This window comes from Serinus canaria, chromosome 11, assembly GCF_022539315.1.
Source record: "Serinus canaria isolate serCan28SL12 chromosome 11, serCan2020, whole genome shotgun sequence".
Classification (NCBI taxonomy): Eukaryota; Metazoa; Chordata; class Aves; order Passeriformes; family Fringillidae; genus Serinus; species Serinus canaria.
This window is the reverse complement of record NC_066325.1, coordinates 20,670,267-20,693,737: the sequence shown is the minus strand read 5'-3', so window position 1 is coordinate 20,693,737 and position 23,471 is coordinate 20,670,267. Positions and strand designations below refer to the sequence as shown.

At 42.0% G+C, this 23,471-nt stretch overlaps 1 protein-coding gene across 4 annotated transcripts in view; it reads right to left on the bottom strand.

Annotated features, from left to right (window-relative positions):
- PHLPP2 (PH domain and leucine rich repeat protein phosphatase 2) overlaps positions 1-23,471 on the bottom strand; it is a 31,798-nt gene that overhangs the window by 5,882 nt on the left and 2,445 nt on the right. Inside the window, exons 1-17 of one of the 4 annotated variants that reach the window (XM_050978837.1) lie at positions 22,602-22,624; positions 20,443-20,576; positions 16,336-16,526; positions 15,791-15,916; positions 14,550-14,704; positions 10,551-10,697; positions 8,845-9,075; positions 7,900-8,102; positions 7,331-7,391; positions 6,716-6,811; positions 5,262-5,417; positions 4,402-4,602; positions 3,734-3,896; positions 2,364-2,494; positions 1,869-1,979; positions 1,207-1,395; positions 845-1,076 (exon numbers count right to left, since the gene is read on the bottom strand). In XM_050978837.1, coding sequence (XP_050834794.1) covers positions 845-1,076; positions 1,207-1,395; positions 1,869-1,979; positions 2,364-2,494; positions 3,734-3,896; positions 4,402-4,602; positions 5,262-5,417; positions 6,716-6,811; positions 7,331-7,391; positions 7,900-8,102; positions 8,845-9,075; positions 10,551-10,697; positions 14,550-14,704; positions 15,791-15,916; positions 16,336-16,526; positions 20,443-20,576; positions 22,602-22,609 — 2,535 coding nt within the window. In that variant the 5' untranslated portion in view covers positions 22,610-22,624. Of the gene's footprint in view, positions 1-844; positions 1,077-1,206; positions 1,396-1,868; positions 1,980-2,363; positions 2,495-3,733; positions 3,897-4,401; positions 4,603-5,261; positions 5,418-6,715; positions 6,812-7,330; positions 7,392-7,899; positions 8,103-8,844; positions 9,076-10,550; positions 10,698-14,549; positions 14,705-15,790; positions 15,917-16,335; positions 16,527-20,442; positions 20,577-22,601; positions 22,625-23,471 lie in introns of those variants that run through there. The other 3 variants (XM_030227674.2, XM_050978839.1, XM_050978838.1) reach the window with 3 other exon arrangements.

The window sequence follows — 23,471 nt, the reverse complement described above, 5'->3', positions numbered from 1 at the left end:
ATAACTGCATTCCGAAGTGTGGACACTACTACCCAAGGATAAAAAGAACAGGTAGGTATCTCAAACTGTTTCTGTAACCAGGATGTATTACCCCCTTCTGCAACATGGTCCCCTGGCCAGCCTGGCAGTTGTCTCCCATAAAGAGAAGTGCCCACAACTCTCAGTCCTTTTTCCAAGTCAGTGTTTTGAGTTTAATTTCAGTGTTCTTAATTTCTATATCCTCTGGGTGTCAGCACTGCTGCTGCTGCCAAGTATTAAAACCCAGCAGATGAGACGCACAGGGAAGTCTCTTATATATTAATTAAACTTTTCTTTTTCAGAATCCATTAATGAGCCAGCTTTTGAACTATTTAATGTGCTACATTAATCCCATAGTTATTTTCAGTCAGTAGCCGCAGTGCTACGCTTTGAAGAGCTGTAACACAGTGACACATTATGCTTATGAAAAATACTTCTATCCCGCAACTTAAAAAGACCCACTGAATATACAACTACAGTGATTGGCACTCATTTTCTCAAGATCTTTATAGACGTATTTTTTCCCACTCTCTGGAACTTCCCTGTTATTTCCAAGTGTTTAGAAAGTTAACCTTTACAGAGTTCTGTAGAAGTCACTTTAATACTTTTGCATACTACAAGTCATCCTGTGCCCATAGTTCTTAGGCCAAAGAGTTTTAGGAACATGCAGTTTTGGACAGCGAAATGAAGCAGAGCAGGAAGCATTAGATCAGAACCTTCATGTTACCCCTCTTCCCTGTAATGTTATACAGACAGCTGAGCTCATGTATTTGTACCAAGCTTTTATGTGAGTGTGGAAGCTGAAGTGATAAGGGTCCAAACCAACCTCTGTTATAATGGCTTTTTGTTCTTTGACTCTCCTGGCTTCTTCTGAACATTGTTCAAGACTGAAGACTTTGGAGAGAGGCAGTGCTTTTCCACTTCGGCACAGAACGGCTTGGCACGTCCCCACATTGGCCACCGTCAGAGAAAAGTTGCTGGCTGGATCAGCCACCTCATTACGAATATAGCAAAGGACAGCAGAGGAACCCAGCTTCTGCCCAGCCATGCCCAGCTTCCTGTTGGAGGAGAAGGTGTAGGAGGCTCCAGACTCTACTGACAGGCATTCTGGAGGGCTGCCTCACCCCACCTAACATATTGATATACCTTATGCAAATCCCATCAGGACCAGCCTGCTCACTGTCCTACCTGTGGGAGACCAAGAAGGTGTTGGACATGAACATGGTGTCAGACTGCTGTACCTCCTCCAGGAGCACATCGGCCATGGTGCACTGCAGCAAACGTGGCAGCTCTTCATTCTTGTCACCATCAAACATGCCATACACAGCCTCCACCCCCTCTGCAAAGCTCCCCAGTGCCAGGGATGACACACACAGCCTGTCAGAAAAGCACACAAGCTAAGTTAATATATCTAAAAAAATTATCTTGTTCTCAAAACCACGGCCATCAGGCACCTTGCTGTGCGTGCCATTCTCACAGGGCAGCAAAGCCACTATCCCTACATTCACTAGCCTGCGAGATATACAGCTGCATTTTATTATTGGAACTCCCAAACCCTCCTAGACCACATTCAGGAGAGGGCAACAGGCACAGCTGGCAAGAGAAAAAGCATCTTTGCTGGAGAGGGAAGAGGAGTCCAAGTGTACTGGGAGAAGCGTGAAAATTGAGGTGAAAGGTAATGTGGAGTAATGTGTAAAGGTAATGAGTTACCGAGACTTAGTAAGAGATCCAGAGACAAAAAGGGAAGGATGAGCTCTTGGGCAAAACAGGTCTGCTTGGGTCCTTAGCAGTGCACTCTGCCCAGCATCCTGAGAAGACAGTGTCAGTGTTCAGCAGACCATAATACTCACTTATTTCTTTGACCTGCCATCTCAGCTACTCCGTGACTCCAGAAGACAGAAGTGAGTGCTGAGTCTGCCGTGAGGGAGGGCTTAGCATCAATCTTCAGTGTGGTAATGTGACTACAGAGAGAACAGAAGTTATGCTTTTCTCGAACCTGCTGAACAGTCCTTAGGACCTTGTCCAGTCTAGTTTTAGACAGCAGTCTGAGGAAAGAACTGCATCAAGGAAAGGAGCTTAAGGTCTAGGTCTTCTGGAGATGTCTGGCTGCTTATGCCAGAGACATCTGGGAAAACCTCATACCACCTGAAAAATTCCTTGCTCTGATGTTTCGGACCCAGACTTTTCCCTTCCCAAAGACAGTAAGTCTTAGCTGCCTCAGGCAGGGAACATTATACCACCATGCAGTGATAAAGTGCTTTTGCTTTACTATCCCATTTCCTCTCCTCGCAAGGGTTACCCTTCCCTGTGCAGGTCACTACTGGGTTGACATGTCAATGGCTCACCTGAAGATATCCAGTGTCTTGTGTTCTAACACCAGGTTTGTGTTTCCACTCAGATCAAGCTCTTGCAAGGCACCTGGCAGTGCCTCAGGGATTAGGATTTCAGTTAACTCATTGCAGCTCAAATCCACAAACTGCAGTAGCAACAAACAGCATAACAAAGAAAATACTGTTGTGTCATGTCATCAGTTACTCCAGTGCTCCTTACAAACATCATACAACCCTGCTACTTATTGTATCTCACACACAGGTTATGGAAAAGGATCTGACTTGTCAGAAGAAGAATGATTTATAAGCAACCTGCAATAGCCATGACTCCAATACTGAAAGACTAGGTCACACCAAAGATAAAGGAAAGCTTCTATAGGCAAACCTGCCTAGCTATTTACCACTGCCCACTGTCTCAAATGCAAGAAACCAGAAATGTCAGAGACAGGGGGTAAAGGTGAATGACATGATCTGTGATCAACTCAGAAAGGTGAGAGATCTAGAATGCATATTCTGTGGCCTCTTCTCGCGTTGATCAAGCAAAGTCATAGAACCACAGAATGATCTGTGCTGGAAGGGACCTTAGAGCTCATTTTTTTCAACACATCTGCCATGGGCAGGGACACCTTCCACTACAAGAGGTTGCTCCAAGACCTGTCCAACCTGGCCTTGAAACTTCCAGGGATGGGGCAGCCACAGCTTCTCTGGGCAACCTGTGCCACAGCCTCCCCACCCTCACAAGGAAGAGTTTCTTCCTAATATCCAACCTACACCTACTCTCTTTCACTTTAAAGCCATTCCCCCTAATGCTGCCACTCCATGCCTTTGTCCAAAATCCCTCTCAAGCTCTCTTTTAGTCACTTTAGGTAATGCAAGGTTGCAATAAGGTCACTCCAGACCCTTTTCTTCTCCAAACTGAACAACCCCAAACCACTCAGCCCATGGCCACAGCAGAGTTGCTCCAGCCTTCTGATCATCTTCACGGGCTCCTCTGGACCCACTCCAACAGGTGTCAGTCCTTCTTGTGCTGAGGACTCAAGAGCTGGGTGCAGCCCTCCAGGTGGGATCTCATCTGAGCAGGGCAGGGGGCAGAATCCCCTCCTTACCCACCGTCCATGCCACTGGATGTGTTAGGGGTTTCTGGGTGCCAGTGCATATGGCCAGGGCATGTCCAGCCTCTCATCCAGCAGCATCCCCAAGCCCTTCTCAGCGGGGTTGCTCTCGACCATTCATCCCCCAGTCTGGATTGATACAAGGGGCAGCCCTGACCCAGGTACAGCACCTTGAACTTGGCCTTGCTGGGACCTCCTGTTCTCTCCTAGCAGTTACTCATTCTACAGCCCAAACTTTACCCGGATATCTCTTTATCTTCTCCATACAAATACCTGAATACAGGGCAAATGCAGGATTTCTGGAAAAATGCTGATTTCGTTAGAGTGTGCAATAAGTGTATGAAGTAGCTTGCAGTTTGCAACCGTTGTAGGAATTGTTTTCAGTTTGTTTCCACTCAGATTCAGTTCTTCCAAGTGCTCCAGCTTACTAAGTTTGCTGAAAGGGAAACAAAACATACTGTATCTTACAGACATGAACTTGTCACTTTCTGAAGTTGCAGATGAGGTATCCAGAGACACTGCCCTTTATGAGCTACTTTACTGATTTACTGATAGGAGACCCAAAGTCCTAAGAGATGCTCTAGTAAGATGCAGGGTCCCCCAGCCTGGCTTGGATTTGTACAACAGACAGACCCTTCACCATCAGTGCTGAAGTTGCAAAGAAATATCACCCCATCCCCGCACACATGCAACACAACAAGTTACACCCCATGGTCCCCCTGGATGGCACCTGAACTAGGACAGGAAAACCTACAGCCAACACTACCCTGTGCCAATCCCCCTTAACATGCTTCTCCTCCCTTTGTGTGTAGAAATGTCAGGTTTTTGTCTTCAAGCACAGGGAGAGCATCTCAGTCTGACTTTGACTCACATACAGTCATGGGGAGGTGGCAGTTTCCTCCCAGGGAGCATTGTCTGGCCCAACAGCCTTACTGACTTACCTTGCAGGGAAAGTCTGCAGGTTGTTGTTTGCCAGATGCAGGATCCGTAGGTTTGGGTGTCCCACCAAGACAGGGATGCACTGATCAGTGAGGTTGTTATTAGTCAAGTATAGCAGCTGCAGCATGCTCAAACTCTCCTCCCCTGGACATGTGGAGGGCAAGGACTCCAGGCTGTTTGCAGATGCATTCAGGTACCTGAGGCTAACCACAGCAAGTGCAAGAATCAGACTTCGCATCATCCAAACCTCTCCATTAACAAGGAAAAGGAGCTGTACAAATGCCAGTGTAGACAGCAGTATCAGACAGGAGGCCAGACAATGCTGTAACATCCCTACTCACATTAAGATTTGTGAGTCTACTAATGACTTACTAGCTATATACACTGTGGATGCACACAGCATTTTTACAGTAAACAGTGAGTACTGAAAAGCCCATGGGTAATACTGGTGGAAGCAGACAATATAAAACTTTACATAAAGAAGGGCTTCTTTAAAGGGCTAACTCCTGTGTGAACACAGTTAGGAGAGACTGTTCATTTGTAAAGGGTCTCTCTTGTTGCTCTCGAATGAACTGAATCTGACTGGCTTCTTTTCTTTGCACTTGAACTTATGACTACTTTTAAAGACAAAGTTCTTCAAGCAGTTTCTGTTTTCCTGTAGTTATACAGTAACACGGACTGATTCCTTCAAATCAGCTTGATGGGCTTCCATTATGGCACCTGAATAACCTCCTCATAAAGGGCACACCTCGTTATCTCTTATGCAAATGGCACCTTGCAAGGACAGTCACACAGGTGCCACTTTCAGCCCTTACACTCCAAAGGATAATGGAGACAAAAGATGTTTGATACTGACACTCACTTCAGAGCTTTGACAAAGAGTGTCTCTGGGAGTTTAGTCAACAGATTGTGCTGAAGGTCCAGCACCTCCAGTGGAATGTGTTCTTGAAGAGGTGGAAGGCTCTGCAAATGATTGTGCCCCACCATCAACTTCCGAAGACTCAAGCTTCTGAGGATCCTAGAAAGACACAGGGTTTTCTATTTAACTTGGTTCATTCCTCTTGACATCCCCAGAGTGGAAAAGATAGTATTTAATCCACTTAATTTAATCCACTTGTACAGCAGGGAAAAATTAAAATACACCAATCCATAAAATGTAAACAATTACAAAACAGAACAAGACACAGGGTAAGATGACTCAAGTCTCTCTGAATGCTTGAATGCCTATCTTCATTTCCCTCTACACTACTACTGTTTGGTATCTTGTGATCCTCGTTGGTGTGCACGTGCCCAGCATTCTCTCAGGCAGACAAAGAAAGAAGTCACAAAGGAAGGCTTTAAATGCCTGCTGTCACTTGTAGGTAGAAAGAAGTGCTTCCACAGTGCCAACATAAATTCAAAGCTTTAACTAGCGGCTTCGCACTCCTGCATTATTTCTGAGGCAGTAAATTATTATTTGAATAATGTACTTAAAATTTAGTCCCTTTAATCCATTGGATTGGCTAAAATTCTCTTCTCAGTTCTCATTATCACATCCTTGTTATGTCCTTTTCTTGCTTTTGATGCATATTGTTTTTCTGTGACAATCACTGGAATGTCACTGCTGTTCATCTCCTATGTCTCTTGCTTCAACTTCTCCCACCCATGTTCTGCATTTCTTCCCTGTTAACCTCTTCTCCATTCAATTTTAGTACAACTTACCCTAGGCACTGTGTCATTCATCAAATCACACCCCCACCAAACACCCTTATTAGGCTGAGAATGTTTATGCTCTGCTTCTTCTTAGGATAAATAACTGCAAAATTGTATTTAGTTCTTGGCTCTCATTCACTGCATTCTGCAGAAACTGAAAGGGAAATAGGGAGAAAGGAGCTGGCTGATGGCGTATTGTGAAAGCTACATTTGAGATCAGCTGAATTGTCCCTTTGTGATAACTCTCTATCAAAGGTAACAGATAAAATTTCTGTGGCATGATGCAAAATGTATTAGGGTCTCATCTATGACCTGTGTTTACAGACAGTATGATAACACATATAAATCACAGCAGCATGTTCTATGTCAGGTGCAAATAGCTGCAGTAGCAGCCAAGAGCACGGGATGGAATTACCTAGCCCCTACTGTTCAAAAGGCTGACCTAGAAACTGGCTCTTTCTAACATTTGAATACAGAGCATTTTTGATGCTACATAGATAAAGTAGGTGAGAGTAAATATCTCAACATAAGAAAGAATTAAGCAATGGGAATAGCACTGCTTTTCTCTTCCCAGGCAGCCCATAGTAGAAGAAAGCTCAGCTCTGTTTACAAAGGTTCTCTGACCTTGACGGAAGCTCCAAGAGTAGGTTGTAACTCACATCCAAAACTTCCAGTTTCTTTGCTTCACAGGCCCAGTCTGGGACACACTGTAGTTGATTGCTGAGAAAAGCAAGTGGGAAAAGCTAGAAAACAGCACTCCATATGGAAAAGACTCTGAATGCTGCATGATTTTAGTGACAGCCAAACCAAAAGCAACAGGCAAAAAATGAACAGCATCTGAGTTAGTCACGGATAATGCAAACTGAACTGGTTCATGACTCAGCAGGGCATCCTATCTTACAGGTCTCACAATGCTGCTCCAAGGGCAGACTTAGGCAATGAAACCAACAGCAGAGACCTCTGGGAGCTACTCTAAATATTTGATCCACAGATTCCCCCCCATTCAGTTCAGTAAGCTGCCAAAGTTCAGTGGCTCTTGCTTGAATTTTTTTTTTCTGATCACAGCCTACAGCTGAAGGACAGCAAAGTAACCTGAAAAGGTCATACTGGTTCAGAAGGGCTTCCGGTCTGGGACACTTTCATCATTGTTTAGTGCTGGGCTTTGAAGTGCTATTGTGTTTAATTACTCTCAAGATGTCCAGATTCTTGCTTTAAATTCTGTTGTGTATTATCACTTACCGAGAGAGTTCTAGACATGTCAGTAGACCAGGAACTGGATAAATATTGACAGATGTCAGACCTGATGAAGTAAAGTAAGTAAGTAAGTATGATTGCAGAGCTTCAGAGAGAAAACAGCACAGAGATGCAGCTTAGTTATTAAATGAGACTCACAGTCTTTCTTTATGGAGACTCAAGGTCCCCACTGATACTTCCCACCACAAAGTTCACACTTCTTACATCTGCCATATGACACACTGTAGTGTCTCACTATCCATTTCTCCATCTGTCAGGTGGAGCACCAGTACAAGAGAGAACTGTACTTTTGTTTGTGGGCTCCCAAACAGATCTCAATGGAGCATGAATTCCTTGGACATAACACCACAACCTCCACACTGTTACACAGCCTGTGTACACCCATGCATATGTGATCTGTAGGGGCTAACCTCAGAGGACCCATTGCATATGGTTTCACCACAATAACATCAACATAAGTATTTTTTTAATGCGTGAGAGAGAGCAAAAGGCTGTTTTCCTTTGCTCTCAGGGCTTAAAGGGAAAAGGCAGGTGAAGAAGACAAAGGGACATACAGTTGCTGCTGGCATACAGGGCCCGAAGGGAGAAGCCACTCAGTGTCAGCTCTCTCAGCTTATTTCTCTCGCAGTGCAGCTGCTCCAGGCTGACCAAGGAGCTCAGATCCAGATCTGTCATCTGATTGTCTCGTAAATCCATGTAAGCCACAGATTTGTTCCCCTCCAGAGTGTCAGCTGCTGCTCTCTTCAGGTTGTTCAGCCTAAACATTCAGAGATGAGTTAAAAAGTCAGAAAATAAAACACAGAACACTGGACATTGGTTAAGAGAGAAGAAAGAAGAGGAAAGGAAGAATTCTGGTGAAGGCTAACACCAAAGGTGAGCACAGTGAATGAAATGCGTGACAAGCAATGGTGAATTTCAGGCAGTGAATACAAACAAAAACATTTCCTTTGTCTACACTGCTACACATAATCATTTTAATGATTCCCAAATTCTTAAGAGATTCTAAAAAAAGATCCAGTCTAGAAAACAGAAACCAGGTCAAGGGGCAGCTACTCTGCATGGACAGAGGAAGCTAATGCAGAGAACAGATACTAGACTGCCTTGCCACACACAAAAAGATCTTTGTCCCTTTCTGAGAGATCTGCAGTTGGCAGCCAGGAGAATCAGGATCTCATCTAAAGGGCACGGAGGCAAAGAAGGGAAGAAGAGATCAAGGTTTTGGTACCTTGAGCTACCAAAGCTCAAGGTAACAGCAAATCACAAGAGGAAACTAGAGGGCTGGGTCACATTCAGCATCTGGCACTGCTCAATTAAGCTTGCTTTTCCAAGTTGATTGTGCACACCCTCAGAAACAGAACTCCATAAAAGCTAATGAATCAGTAAGAGAAAAAACTGAACCTACTTATTATTGCAAAATGTACCAGAAGTTGCACAGATTCTCTGCTGTAAATGGAAAGTACCAATCTGTTTTACAGACACCTGCCAGTTTCACCCCTTACCTCAGGTCCACACTTTTGATGTGACCCATACGGTTCAGCACTGTCAGGTCCAGAGTCTCTATCAAGTTCCCTGCCAAGGCCAGTTTGTCTAAGGTGACAAGTTTCTCACAAATTGCTGGCAGTTCACAGAAGTTATTGAAGGAAAGCCCAAGACAGTTGAGCTGCTGCAGGTTTCCCATCTCTTCTGGTAAGGATGTGAGGAAATTGCCATCAAGCCAGAAGGTCTGGAGACTGCAACAGTGAAAAAGAGAAAGAAAATAATTCCACAAGGAGTAGTGAACATCACATTTCGTATTTCCAGTGAATTTTCTCATATAGTTAGCTGGTCTTGATATGGTTATTTTTAAAGGTACCTAACCGCTAATTTTATTCTTATACACGTAAAGTTACTGAAGTACTTTTATCACACATGTCATAGGCTCGGAACTTCCAGCTGTGCCAAAGATTGTAAGTTAACACAAGCAAAATACAAACCAGTACTTATGTTGTAAATGAAAGATATTTACTTAATTACTTGATTTTCTACAAATGGCACAGTTTAATCACACCTCCTACCACACTAATGCACTAGTGAAAGATTTTTACACTCTAGTCCATTCCAACACACACTCAGAAAAGAATAAGGTAGCTTTCTGTTGTATGATGAATTGTTTCAAAGGTTGTAAGGCTTTTGAGACTCAGATACCAAATATACAATTCCCTTACTATGATTATGTTCCAACAGAGACCTTTCTGTGTTTAGTGGTGGTAGAGATGAAATCTGAGGCCACAAAAAGTTCTTATGAATAAGGGCTCAAGGAGACATCAAGATAATTGGACCCATACCTAAGCTGTAAACCTCCAGGAAGTGTAAGCCTACATATAACTTTTTCCTCACAGTTTGCATATGGCTAAAAGATCGTTCTGGAAATTACTTGCTCACATCCAGTGTGGCTGCAGACACTCCTTTTTTAAAGATACAAGTTGGAGGAAAAGCAGACCACAATAAATCAACAGTTCAGCATTGATGCTTATCTATATGCACATTTAGATAAACATCAACAGATTGATGTTTATCTAAATGTACTAATAATCTTGCAATTAAATTTACCTAAGCTTAAGATCTTTTGCATTTGGGGCAGCCACCAGGGAAAACGGACAAGGCTCCAGCAAACACTTTAAGACAAAATTTTCAGAGGGGATTGCTCAAGTATTTTCATGTTAAAATCCTCTAACACAAAAGCAGCCAATTCTATAGAACACAATCAAACATACCAGCGCTGACAAAAATCACTAGACCCCTGTGAGAAGTTACCACAGAAAAGTTTTCTACAATAAATTAAAACTTCAATAGAAATTACATCAGTACTGAAAATATTAAATTCAAATAATAAATGCAGAAAGTCAGACAACTCTGAAGCTGCAGAAAAATGCACATAGATTTATTTGAGAAACAACGCAATTGCCTTCAGTGCTTTATCTGCATCAAGTTTCCTCACATTTTCTGCACTAGCAGTTGTGATGTTTTCCTAGTAGTGATTAAGGAATTGCAAATCTTAGTTCTTGACCTTCTGCTGGAGTCAAATTAATCATTCAACCTTCGTGGGCAAAACAGGCTGCCCTTTTTTTTTTTTTCCCACACTTTCAGAAACAGTACCTGCACATCAGTTGTGCTCAGTTGAGGCAGCAAGGGTACTTATGATCACAGATGTAAAGAACATACTCACTTCAACAGTTTGCCAATCTGACTTGGCAAGTAATGAAGTCCATTACAGGAAATATTAAGCTCTGTCAGAGTAGAGATCTCACACAGTGATTCAGGAAACTCTCCCAGTCTATTATGAGACAAGTTCAGACTCTTCAACTGAGAAAACCTATTAGGAAGAACATGAGTTAATTCACAAACCTACATGTCTAAAAGCAAAAATACACAAACCAGTCATAAAGAATTCTTAAGTCTCTGTACACCAGTGATACAGTCAGCTAACTCATTACAGGAGTTTCTGCATAAATTTGGGTTTAGGTCATTGATATTCTTCTCAACTGTCATGCTGAAAGAGATCAAATACCATGGGTTTTACTGCAGGAACTGATAACGACCTTCTACACCAATTTGACAAGCTTCGTCCTCGTGACTACTACTAAGATTAAGGTGACTAAAATGCTCAGTTAAAAAAATTTACCTTAAAAAATTAACTACAGTAAGAGTCTACAATTACAAAGCTTGGGAAAAGAGGAGCTGAAAACATTCACTAGGACTATTCTAAGAATAAAACAGAAAGCCAAGCCGTAGAAGGGAAAACCAGGAAAGCACTTGCTTCATGCTGGGAAAACTCAAGAGCTGCATCCAGAGGTCCTCAAACAAGATTGCACAGCTGCAGTGCTCCTTGCTCAGCAGACTGCATGGCACGCACTGCCCCAAGGACACACAGCCCCTCCAGTGCCTGAGAAATGGTTACCTACTTCTAGCTTCTTCAGTCACCATGCTAGGTCCAAAGACAGAGAAGCAACTTTGCATGGCTGGGGGAACATACAGCAGGGTTCTCTTCCAAGAGTTCCTGCCTTCTTCTACAGGAAGCAAAAGTATTGTTGCCCAAGTATTGTTCCCTCTTCATCCCAAACTGGAACCACCAAAAATTAACTCAGTGGGGAAATTAATATCTCACTTCAATGAGATAACTGCAAATTTCATGTACCAGAGAACTACTTCTTGGAAACATGCAGTTACTCATCTGCCTCCCCTACCAGACTTTTCTCAGGCATTGGTGAGTAGCTCTTATTTGAAGCAAATGTTCTAATATTGGTAACAAAACCAAGGTTAATTAGCTGAGGGAGAATATTACTTCTAGCTTGAGATGTCTTGAAATATAGGACTGAAAGGTTTTGAAGTTTTCTTCTTTATAGTGACGTTTTATGGATTCAAAATACTTGTAATGATCTGTGTAGGAACTATGCATAATATTTCTCCATTTTGCTTTATAACCTGGGGGGCTGTTGTTCTTTTGAAAGACGGAGCATAGCTGAAACTTGGACATGAGTTGTTTGCTTTGAGTACTCCATCATATGAATAAGGTCACAGGCATTTTTGTTTGCTACAGCCACAGACTCTTTTGTACTGCAACTGAAAACCAAAGAGAAAAAGATGCTATGTTGGTAAAAGCCTTCCTCAAAGGAAGGATAATGCAAAGACCTAACAATGATATAAAAATTAGAAACTTGCACATAGAACTTCCACCACAGTATTGGAAAAGAAGGAAACAATGATGATGAACGATTGTTCAAAGATTTGAACAATCTCATTAGCTGGTTCAACTTAAAGAGATTTAGGACAGGTTATGGCTCTAAGGGTTTGAAATCAGCAAATGCTTTAATAAAACTGCTTTCTCAGAAGTTCTGCAATGGCATTTGCTGCACCTTTTCTTAGTGCCAAGCAGTGTTTCTCTGTCTAACAGCGTAGTGAGCAGCTGCTCTGAGATACACAGCATTAAACACAACAGCACAACTAATGTTTAGAATTCATTCCTCTGCAAAAATATAAAAGAAAGCAAAAGAGGGGCATTACAGTTTCCAAAAGCTGAAGGGAAACTGGTATATGACACAGCTTGGTCTGAGATTCCTCAGACTTCCATACTCAGTGGGGAGGACAATACTCAAAAGCCTTTTGAGTTTTCCTCCTGTTCCTTCTTCTTGCCTCAGTAAGCTCATGTAGTGATGTAGGAGTGCAGTGGAATGGAAATGCAAATCTCATTCAAGCTGTATATATGAACCAGGTATTATAAGGGATAAAGATTCCAAAATCATTGTGGCTCCTCAGGTTATGGTTTGTGCTCTCACAAGGCATACTGAGACAACAAAGAAGTATGGAAAAACAGCAGTGAATCTTCCATGGGATGACCATCCTCTGTTTAGCAGCCCAAACTGGTGCTGCCCTGAAATATTCCAAGTTTAACACATCCTGTTCTGCCACCAAAGCACACCAGCACAAATATGTATCAACTAGCGAGAACGCTGACAAGAGACATGCAGATGTATACATGTAAGTGCACACACACATATCAATGAAGAACAGATCTCAGTGCTTTTCAGATAAGGGAGATGCTTGAAAGGCACTACAATACATAAAAAATAAGCCAGGAGATGTAACAAAGCAGGTAGGGCTATTTAATGCCCTTTGCTTAACATTTTCCCTTTGCACTGAGAGCACCTACTGCAAGTGAGCAAGGGTCTTCTTGTGGTGCTGTAATCTTAGAAGCATCCTTAAAAACCTCAGATAGAAAATTCTTCAAAAGGCAATGAGCAGCCTTATGTGGGCAACCTAATGCTAATCTGTTTATTCAAGACTGTATAAAGTGAGAGCATCTTTTATGGCTTTTGTTTGTTTGCAGATTTCAGTTTCATCAGACATAGCCACTGCCAGGAAAAGAGTTGAGTTTCTGATGTGTCAGATTTCTCGTTGACTACATGCAAGGTCAAAAGAAATTTCAAGCCCCTTTGCTGATCCTGTGAACCAAGGATACTCCATTTTAGAAAATAAAGTTCTGATGTGCTTTTCAAAATCATACAATGTATTTGAAGAGACAAGTAGAAAGTAAAATCTTAAATTATTTTAAGCAGCTTCTCCAGTAACAGAATCTATTACAATTTAGCATTAGCAAACTTTTAAACAAGTTTGGAAAACCAGACTAGACTCTGGCTTGCAAGGAAACTGCAAAGAATTCCCAAAAGTGAGCAATTTTTTTCATTGTATATTCTCATAGATACCTGGGCATCTCATTACCCTAGAGGAAGAAAAATGAAATAGCAGAGTAGTAGGCCCCTAGAGACAAAGAAAACAAAAATAAAGCCTTCTCCACCCCACCCCACCTTGCAAAAAAACCCCCCAACAAACCAAAATGACAAAAACAACCAAATCTCAAAACCACAACAGCAACAAACCAAAACAAACAAAAAAACCAAAAAGAAGTTTTGCAAAGTTTCTCCAAATACATTTTCCTTAGGGAAACGTGCTCCAAACAGAGCCATTGGACAATATTATTATAAGATTCCTAACAGTTTTCAAAACTCATAGAGCAGCTCCTTGAATTCTATTTAGCATGGCTGGTATACATATCAACACACTAATCTCGCCCTAAATTTTTATGATTTTGGGAAATTAATTTAAAAATATTTTTGTAAGACTCCTTCACTTACCTAGATGACTACATCATGCTTCCATACCATCACACAACTGCTACTCTCTTAAAAGCAGATCATCACAAGTTTCCAAAGCAAAGCTGGAGTCTCACAGGCCCTCTGCCAATTCCAAATATACATTAAGAACTTGCCGAAACAGGGTTTTCCAGACCTAAACTTCTTCCTACAAACTTATTCACAGCAGCAATATTATGCTTGTCCTTGCTTTTTATTTTATACCCCAAGATGTTCTCTGCTTAGCAAGCAGCCTAATATTATTATTGCATCTTGTCCATACAAATGGCATGTCACCCCACAAGGCTTATCTCACATCAGAGTTAGCACAGAATCTGTGGAAAGGAGCTCATGAATACTATAAATTGTTGGAAGTTTATTCCTGCTTGTGCTGCTCACTTGTGCTTCCAACCCCCTCACTTGTTAGAGCTTCCTGAAGATCAATTTTTTTACCATCCCCAAGAGAATAGGCAATACTTCATTCCTGTATCCACATGTCAAGGACTCCAAATGTAGGAGAAAAATGATTCTTTGCAGACCTGCAAAGAGAGTCAAGACTCCCTGCTCCACTCGTTCTCATAAAATTGTGGCGTAAGTTGAGGTAGGTGATATCTTGACTGTAGAAGAGGTGCTCTGGTACTTCCTCAAGGCTGTAGCAGGAAAGATCAACCATGCTAAATCTCATGGACACAATCTGAAAAGAAAGAGAAAAAGCTGCAGCTGTGCAGCAAATTTTCTCTGGAAGTCTAACGGAAGACCAAAGAATACAAGTAATAAACAATTTGCAAGAACATGAAAGAACCCCTTGTACCTACCAGGCAGAGTCCATGCAGGAAATGGGAGTCCATGAAGTACAAGCCTATGCCCTTTGCTACATCCCTGACAAGGATGCAGAGCTGGATACCAGCCAGGATTCACACAAAACCCTGCTCTGTATGTGCACTGGGCACACTGCCTAAAGGCTAGGCTGTAAGAGAGACAGTGTAATAGAGGAAAATAGATATTTCAGGAAACTCTATTGAGAAAGCATAATCTCAAGTGCCTTCCAAAGGTGCAAGAAGCAACAGGAAGCAGTTGATTTTCCAGTTCAGTTCTATGAGGTTTACAGAACCTCTGCCTAGTACAGCTCCTTCTTCTGTACTTTTAGCTATTTCTTTCTTTTATTAGATTGTTGAGAGTATAAAATTGGAAACATAAGTTGTTATAAAAAGGCTTCATAAATTATGGTTTTGCCACATTTCGTAAAGTCTCTGCAAATCTCATGTCCTTTCATAAAGTATGTTTTGTTTTGAGGTCTTCGGTGATTAATTTCACATTTTATGACCTGCTTTACCCTGAACTCATTTTGTATTTCATAATATCCTTGCTGACCTATGATGTCACTGTATCTCAAACCTCAGGGCAGCCCTGTGTCCAGGTCATACTTCAAGTACATTCAAGTATGGCAACAAATGCAATCTGTAGGATTCTGTGGCTGTAAATTCAGATAGTCCCTGAGGTTTGCTCAAGGGACCTGTGATTAAGTTAGTCTTGTAGGTGCAGCAGGGGTTAAAAGAGCACAGAACCACTGCTCGACAATGTTGCAGAGAGAAAAAGAGAAGGCAAAGAGAAAAATCTCTGTAGCCCAGAGCACGAAGGGAATAAAGCTGGAAAATGTCCTGGGTACTTTCTCCATCATCCTAGCTTCATCTCTGACTGCAGATCAAGCTTGTATCATAACAGCCTTCCTGTGGTGTACCCTGCACCCACCACCCAAAGCACAGTGTCCCCATGGCCTCACCGTGGATGCCTGCCGGTGCCACCGCTGGCACTCTGCCAGCGTGTCAAAGGAAATGTGGTACGTCTGAGCTTGTGCTCCAGCAGATGTGAAAGCAAGGGTGTACTGCCGACGCTTCATCTCTTCCACCTGCAGGGGGAGAATTGACAACAACAGTCTGCCTAAGAGCCAGCAATTACAACTGACCTGAAGTCTAAGGTGAAGTATTATTGACCACCAGTAACATTGCATTTTGCTGAAAATATAGCTGCAGTCACTGGAGAAAAACAAAAAAGTAAATCCTGCTTAACATCTTTCTGCTGAAATGGACACAAGAAGTAGTAATTTCCAGAGTGCCCATGCACACTGGCTAAAGCTAAACTAGTGTTTCTTCGTTTTATTAGCCTTCAGACTACTACCTAAGCAGAGCAAGTAGAAAGAGGTTGGGCACGTTAACGCAGTAATCTGTTAAAAAAGCCTACATTAATCTCTTGTGGGCAATTCCCACCACTACTACATTTCTTCTTCCTTCCCAGGCTACAGGGAACTAGCCAAAAAACCAGCCTTACCTTCCCTCCAACGAGAGGCAAGATGTGCATCTTCCCTGCATGGCTGTCCTTCACTGAGGACACAATGAGGCACGTGCCACAGAGAGTGACGGAGCGCTCTGCCCACTTGTGCAGCTGGGTCTTTCCTTTGCGCACGTTATAGACTCCAGAGAGCAAGATGCGATCCAACTGCTCCACCTGACATGGCTTTTCTGAAGAAAAAGGGGACATTAGCATTTACTGTCCATATATTCTTCATTCTCATCTGTAAGTACAAATAACACGGCTCTAACATGCAAAACCAGTTGTTGTAAAGAACAAGCAGACAAACTGCACTTTTAAAAAACAGTCTCATGCAGAGGACAAGCAACATCCTCAGTCAGTGCAGGAAGAGCGGCTGACCAGCACCATTTGTGCCTCCCAGAACAACGTTAGAATGGTTGCCATGCAGCGTGTTTTTAATCCGCAGGTAGTTACACACCTTAGCAAAACCACTCGCTTGCCAAATATCCTTCATTCAAATGCAACAGATAAGCAATTTTAAACTCTCGTTGAGTCAGTTAAAGTAACTGAAATCCTTAAATAAGTGGCTTCTACTGGACTTTAAAGGAAGGCCTGGAAAATCAACTACAAAGTAAGTTCTTTCCCTGAAGATGACTGCCCTGGTTTTGCCTGAGCTAGAATTAATTTTCTACCTGGCAGATGGTACAAGGCTGTGTTTTGGCTTTGGTGTGAGAATAATGTTGATAACATAAAAAAATAACACTAAAAAAAATGCTGTTTTGGTTGGTTCAGCAGCGCTCACCCAAGTCAGGGACTTTACAATGTCCCATTCTCTGCAGCAAGCAGGTGCACAGGAAACTGCAAAGGAGCATGGTTGGACCAGGTAATCCAAACTAGCAAAGGGAATCTTGTGTTTTATTCCTCTCTCTTTGTTATTTCCCTTTTCATTACAATTATTTTTATTTTACTTTATTTCAATTATTAAACTGTTTTCAGTCCACAGGTATCACCTTTTTCCCATTCTCCTTCCCATCCTATGGGGGAAGCAGTGTGTGAGTGAGCAGATGAGTGGTGCTAATTGGGTGGCTGAGGTTAAACCACAACAGTCCTTTTAGGTGCCAGACCTGGTGCACTAAGGGCAGAGACAGATCTGACCAGAGTGTGTTAAACAGATTTGCTATAAGCATTTATTGTATTGGTTTAACAGTGGCTGGTCACAATATTGATTGGTTTGCTCAATTTTCTTGCACTTGTTCTTAAAGCCGCATTATGTAACACCTTATCTGCTGTAAAGGCTGGGTTATGGTGTTGTATTTTGTAATCTGGTCTGTGTGCTCAGCATGGCCCCTACCTTTGTGCTCTGGTGCCATTTAGTGGAAAATATCAATAATGACACCGTTTGCCTTTTCTCCTCAGAGAGCCCACCTAGGGAGTGGACACTTCCTACATCCTCCTTTTCTCCTCCAGCTTAATTACAACAGCATTTGGGAAGTTTTAATATCCTTGGGATCAACCTCCCAAGGATATTAAAACCAGTGTGGCTCCCTATTGCTAGGCACCATGCATGTGGTTCTAGTCTTGTTTAGGGAGAAGCAACTATTTGTGGCTACTCCAACCCCGTGACAAGCCACTGCAACTACTCTGACTGGACTGGAGTCAGACTGCTGCCAATTGCTGCTGTTTTGGAGCCCACAATATTGGGCTGAACTGAAAGAGATACTGGTAGCATATGAAGGGGTTGGAGCTATTTCAGAGCTGATTGGCACTAAGGTCCAGCTGCTCCTGGCACCCTACTGGGGTGCTGGGCTGGATGTTCAAAAAGATGCTATGTGGAGTAAGCAGGTCACACTGATCACACAGCAAGCTTGAATAAGAAAACCATACTCCAAACACTTATCAGGAGCAAACAGTTAACTACTAACTCAAGCTGTAACATTGTTTCTCAGCTAGCAGGATCTTCAGCTTGCCAGATCTAAAGTACTGTCCTGTTGTCCATGTCTGGCTGAATTTAGCTGAAACATGCAGCTGTTCGTTTACAGCAATAGTTTTGTTTTACACCCATGAAGTCTGACATAAGATGTCCTTTACTGGTGAGAAACTGTAAGAATCCACAGAAAAAAAAATGCTTTGATTTCTCCAAGCTGAAATACCAGCCCCACACTTTTAAGAAAACATTATTATGGGAGTAAAAGTGGTATCCTTCTACTAATTGCCACAGCAGCACTGCTCCAAGCATTACTACGCAGCTGCACCTATGCTCCAGTTTCCCTCTCTGCTCCAAAACCATGACACCTATCCTAGAACGGGTCAGGGCAGCCGTGGACACAGCCAGGTGGGCAGAACACCTCTCCTGTGGAGACAGGCTGAGAGCGCTGGGGTTGTTCAGCCTGGAGCAGAGAAGGCTCTGGGAAGGCCTTCTTGCAGCTTGTCTATGTATAAAGGCAGCTTATAAGAAAGGCATAGAGAGACATTTTATGAAGGCCTATAGTGGCAGAACAACGGGCCATGTTTCTAAACTGAAAGAGAGCAAATTTACACTGGACATAAGGAAGAAATGTTTTATGGGGAGGGTGGGGAGTCCCTAGCACAGGTTGCCCAGAGAAGCTGTGGCTGCTCCATCTCTGGAACTGTCCAAGGCCAGGCTGGGTGGGGCTTGGAGAAACCTGATCTAGTGGAAAGTATCCCGGCACATGACAGGAGGGTGGAACTAGATGATCTTTAAGGTTCCTTTCAACCCAAACCAGTCTGTGATGCCACAATCCTAAGTAAAGTTTTTCTGTGTAAAATCCATTACTTTCTCCCTTATGTTCTCAGGTGCAGACTTTGCAAAATTATTGTATCATTCTCCATATCACTCCCTCTAATTCCTCCCCTACCCTTCAGAATCACTCTGTCACCATATGCTTGTACTTCCTTAAAACAGGTCTCCTAAACACACTTCAACCCTAATATTTCTTCCTTCATCACTTTCTTGTAAGCAGACCAGCTAACCATGCTGACTGAAACTATTCAATTACATTTTCTATCTACTTGGTTGCATGAAGTTGAGTCGCTGTTCGTGAATCCTATCCTTGATACCTCTGCTCCTTCCAGCTGAAGTAACTTCTGACTCCCTCTTCCTCGCTCCATAAATCCACACTATGCACATCAGACTTCTTTCCACCTGTTACCCTCCATGTTTTGCATATATATGTATATATATATATATATACACACAGTATATATATATGTATACAGTATCTACACTCCTGTTCTTACACACAGCTCCCAGACAGAAGGGGTTTGTCTCATCAGGGTAAAGAAGCTGATTTCTTATAAACGCATTTTTTTGACACTGAATAACCAAAAGATGGCTAGCAGCTTAGCCTGACTGCCCAGATCCACAATGCGAGAACAATTTTCCATTAAAAGTATCTTGATTTTTTTTTTCTGAAATGCAAAAAATACACAGATGAAGTACTTACAGGTAAGGAAATAATTTCCTTATTATCTTTCCTGACCATCATTTCTTTTATATTTCCTGTTAACTTCAGTGAATTCTCTTTCTGACTGCTAGTACCACATGCTCACAGGCCTGTGCTTATTATCTGTGGCTCCTTGTGAATACTGTCTCCTGCCCAAACCAATTCAGCAGGCCACACTCCAAAGTCTTCCTTCTGCAATGCAGTGCCCTAGGGTTCTGATGGCAGCCTGCATTATTATTAACCAGCTGGCACCTTCACTCTTCGCTATTAAAAGGCTGGAGGTATTTAACCGGGAGCTTCCTTGCCCATATCCACAAACTTTTTGTAAATACAATCTTCATGCACATCTAAACAGAACTCCCAGTGGGAGCTCAAAGTCATCAGCTGCAACATTTGAATTTAAAGACAACAGAGCAATCTTGTACCCTCCTGCAGACCTGTCTTTTCTCAAGTCTTGGACAGGATCAAGTAAACTACAGAAGTGCGATTTTTTTTCTATTAATCTTTAAAATGCTTTATTTTAAGAAATGCTTACTGGTACTGCAGCTGCTTGATGTAGCCCTCAACAAACCCAACAGTTTGATGACTTAGGCTTTAGCTAGGCTCCAGCTCATAGTTACAGCTGCAGGAACAGTGACAGTGCACACACACAATTTCTTACCACTGTAAAAGCGAATCATACAGCTGAGATCAGAGTTTGCTGCCTCTTCCTGCATTCTGAAAGGATCATCAAAACCCAACTGAGCCAAGTAGTCATACACAATCTGAAGGGGTTTTTCTGTGGGCTCCAGCCTCCTGTCAAAACATACAAGAAAGACGTTTGAGAATGCAAAACAGATTAAACAAGTCTCAGTACAGCTAAAGCACGAGGAATACTGACACACTGTCTGTTCTGCTCCTCTGAAAAGGTCTGGCAAGCACAAACTCTTGGGTCTCTGCTCCCTGCTTGACAAGCAGCACTTAAGAACTGCAGCACTTGTAAATTACGTTTCAGAAGAGAAACACAGAGAAACAGCAATTGGCATAAGCCACACAATCCATGGTATTTCTATTTCATGATTTAAGGAGCACCAGGAAGAATCCATGACAAGACACAAAATCAGAAATACCAAAAAAGCATATGCCAAGTAATTAAAAAACCCTATGTATAATGCCTAAAAAATAGAAAAGAACTCTTAAAATTTTATTCCGAATGCAGCTTAGAGCAAAGCATTTGAAGAATCCCCATGAAGAATCATTAGAAACCCCAAAGCAAACATAAGACAAATTTCCCACTCTCTTCAGCTCACATCAGTGACTAGATTCTTATGCTTTGGCAAGTTAACTCAACCAGTATATTTAAAAGGACGTTTTAGAACTATGGCAGAACAAAGGAAGGACTCAGTGGCTAGCTTGAATTAACAGCAATAAGAGAAAGTTCTTGTGAAACATCAGATTTAGTATATTTAGAATGGAAAACATGTTTTCTGATCTTCTCACTTTTTCCAGGGACCCTGTATTGTGATTTTCTTCAACAAAAACAACAGAGTTTCTTGCTAAATTACAAATTTTATTTTAGAGGAAAAAAAAATAGTGTAAAAGATTAAGCACTGAAAATGTTAGGTAGGAGTTAAAATATATTGTTCCAATGGTCTACTCATTATCCAACATCGAAAGTCCCCATTTTTAATCTAAAAGTGCCTAGCTTCAGATTACAGTCACTGGATCTTAATAGTCTCCTCTTCTTTAAAGAGGAGATTATAAACCATGTCACTAAACATTTCAAACTTCCTCTTCAATATAAGGCGCAAGGTACTTTTAAAACTATTCTTGTAGTAGAGTGGGTCTACTTTTAATAAAAAGGACTTTTACCACCATTTTTTTTAGTTTATCCCTACTCTGTAAGCACTAACGTTTTGTTCCCTGTATCCATGCGCTGACTTCACAAAACCGCACGTACACATAGGTTCAACTCAAACACTTTTCTGTTCTTGGATCAAACCTGCTCTAGACTCAGATCCCTCCAGTGCACAAGTCCTACTGAAATGCATCTTTTGGCAACTTATAGCCTCCTTCCTCTCCTTTGCAGTATTTAGCACACTTGTCTTTTACATAAATCTACCTAGAGATACTGAAAAGCAGTGTTTTCCAGGAAATACTGCATGCTAAACCATCTGGAGCAACCTGTTGCACTGACTTCTCAGTGCCCATCACTTCCTCCATTCTTACCTTTTAGCCACGGGTTAACAGGGAAAACTGAACCATGCAAGTTTACATTTCTTCCTCCAAACAGCTCCTCACCCAAAACAAGATGCTTACACTGAATAACAGTTTCCAGTTTGTAAGATATTAGCCAATGAGTTTTACTGGTTTGTGCATTGCTTTTCTCCCCATGACATCAGAACACAGAACCTCAGGCATTTTGGGTAGGAAGGGCCTTTAAAGGTCATCTACTCCAACTATCCCACCATGGACAGGGACATTTTCGACTTGAACAGGCTGCTCAGAGCCCAGTCTAACATCTCACTGCAATGAATGACTAATACCTTTGGCAACCAAGCTCGAAATTTCAAAGCATCAAGATAGAATTTGCTAGTTAGGACCTGTTTTCCACTAAACTTTGTTGACTCGCATACATTATTTATACTGTGTGTCTTAATGGGAAATATTTCATTGCTGTATGTACCAAACCTTTCCACGTCTTCTCATCTCTTCTTAAGAATAAGAAGATGCTTTTAATTATTTTATCAGAGTATTTCCACTATTACCAGCAGCTTTACAAATGTCATCAAACAATTAAGGCAGGACTGATTTCATAAAACATGCACCATTTACAAGTACCTAGTCATCCAGGCTTCTTTTGGAGTCACCAAGACACATCTCAAGAAGTAAAATGACTCAGGTATTTCAAGCAGATACATTGCAGCTCTCACTTCACATACAGGACCTCTGGATCAGAAGAAGGATTACTCTCAAACAAATTTTATAGCCTGAAAAGGCAATGTGGTTGATAGTTGAAGAGAAAGCAATGTGGTGTGAAATCCAAATTGGCATCAGCTCACATTACAACTGCACAAACTCATCCTGTACCCAACACAATGAGCTCTGAACGCTGGCACATGTGAGAGCACATGGCTGTCACCGCAGCTGCGATCTGGCACCAACAGCCCATGACATCCTTAGCAGTATCACACATCAGGGATCAAATACCTCGTCTGCTCACAGCAGCTCTCCAGAGCACGGGTGCAAAGGCTTAAGGAGAGAGAAAAGCCAAAAAGATGGAGCACCAGTTTCAGTTTCATTCCTGTTGCAACTGTAGCTCTCCATAACTAAGGGTAAAGTTTTCTAATCTCGGAAGCTTAAATTTTCATTGTGAGCAGTATCCAGAGCAAAGAAGGTATCCGTGCAATTCCTGTTTAACCCTTCCCTCTGCAGGAAGATATAATTTATGGATATGAAGTGATACAAGCACAAAGAAAGATTCTGGCTAGGAGAAAGCTAAAGATCCTTGAGGTGCATCGTGGAGAAGAAAAAGTTCTTACAGAAACTGACTTGAATTCACAGAATTGAAAAGGAAACAGAATGATCACAAGGACATTGCTGAATATTTAGACTGATCACAAGGACATTGCTGAATATTTAAACTGATTACTAAAAGAGCTTCTGCTATTCTTCCATACAGCTTTCAGTCTTCCAAGTCAGGTGCCAAAC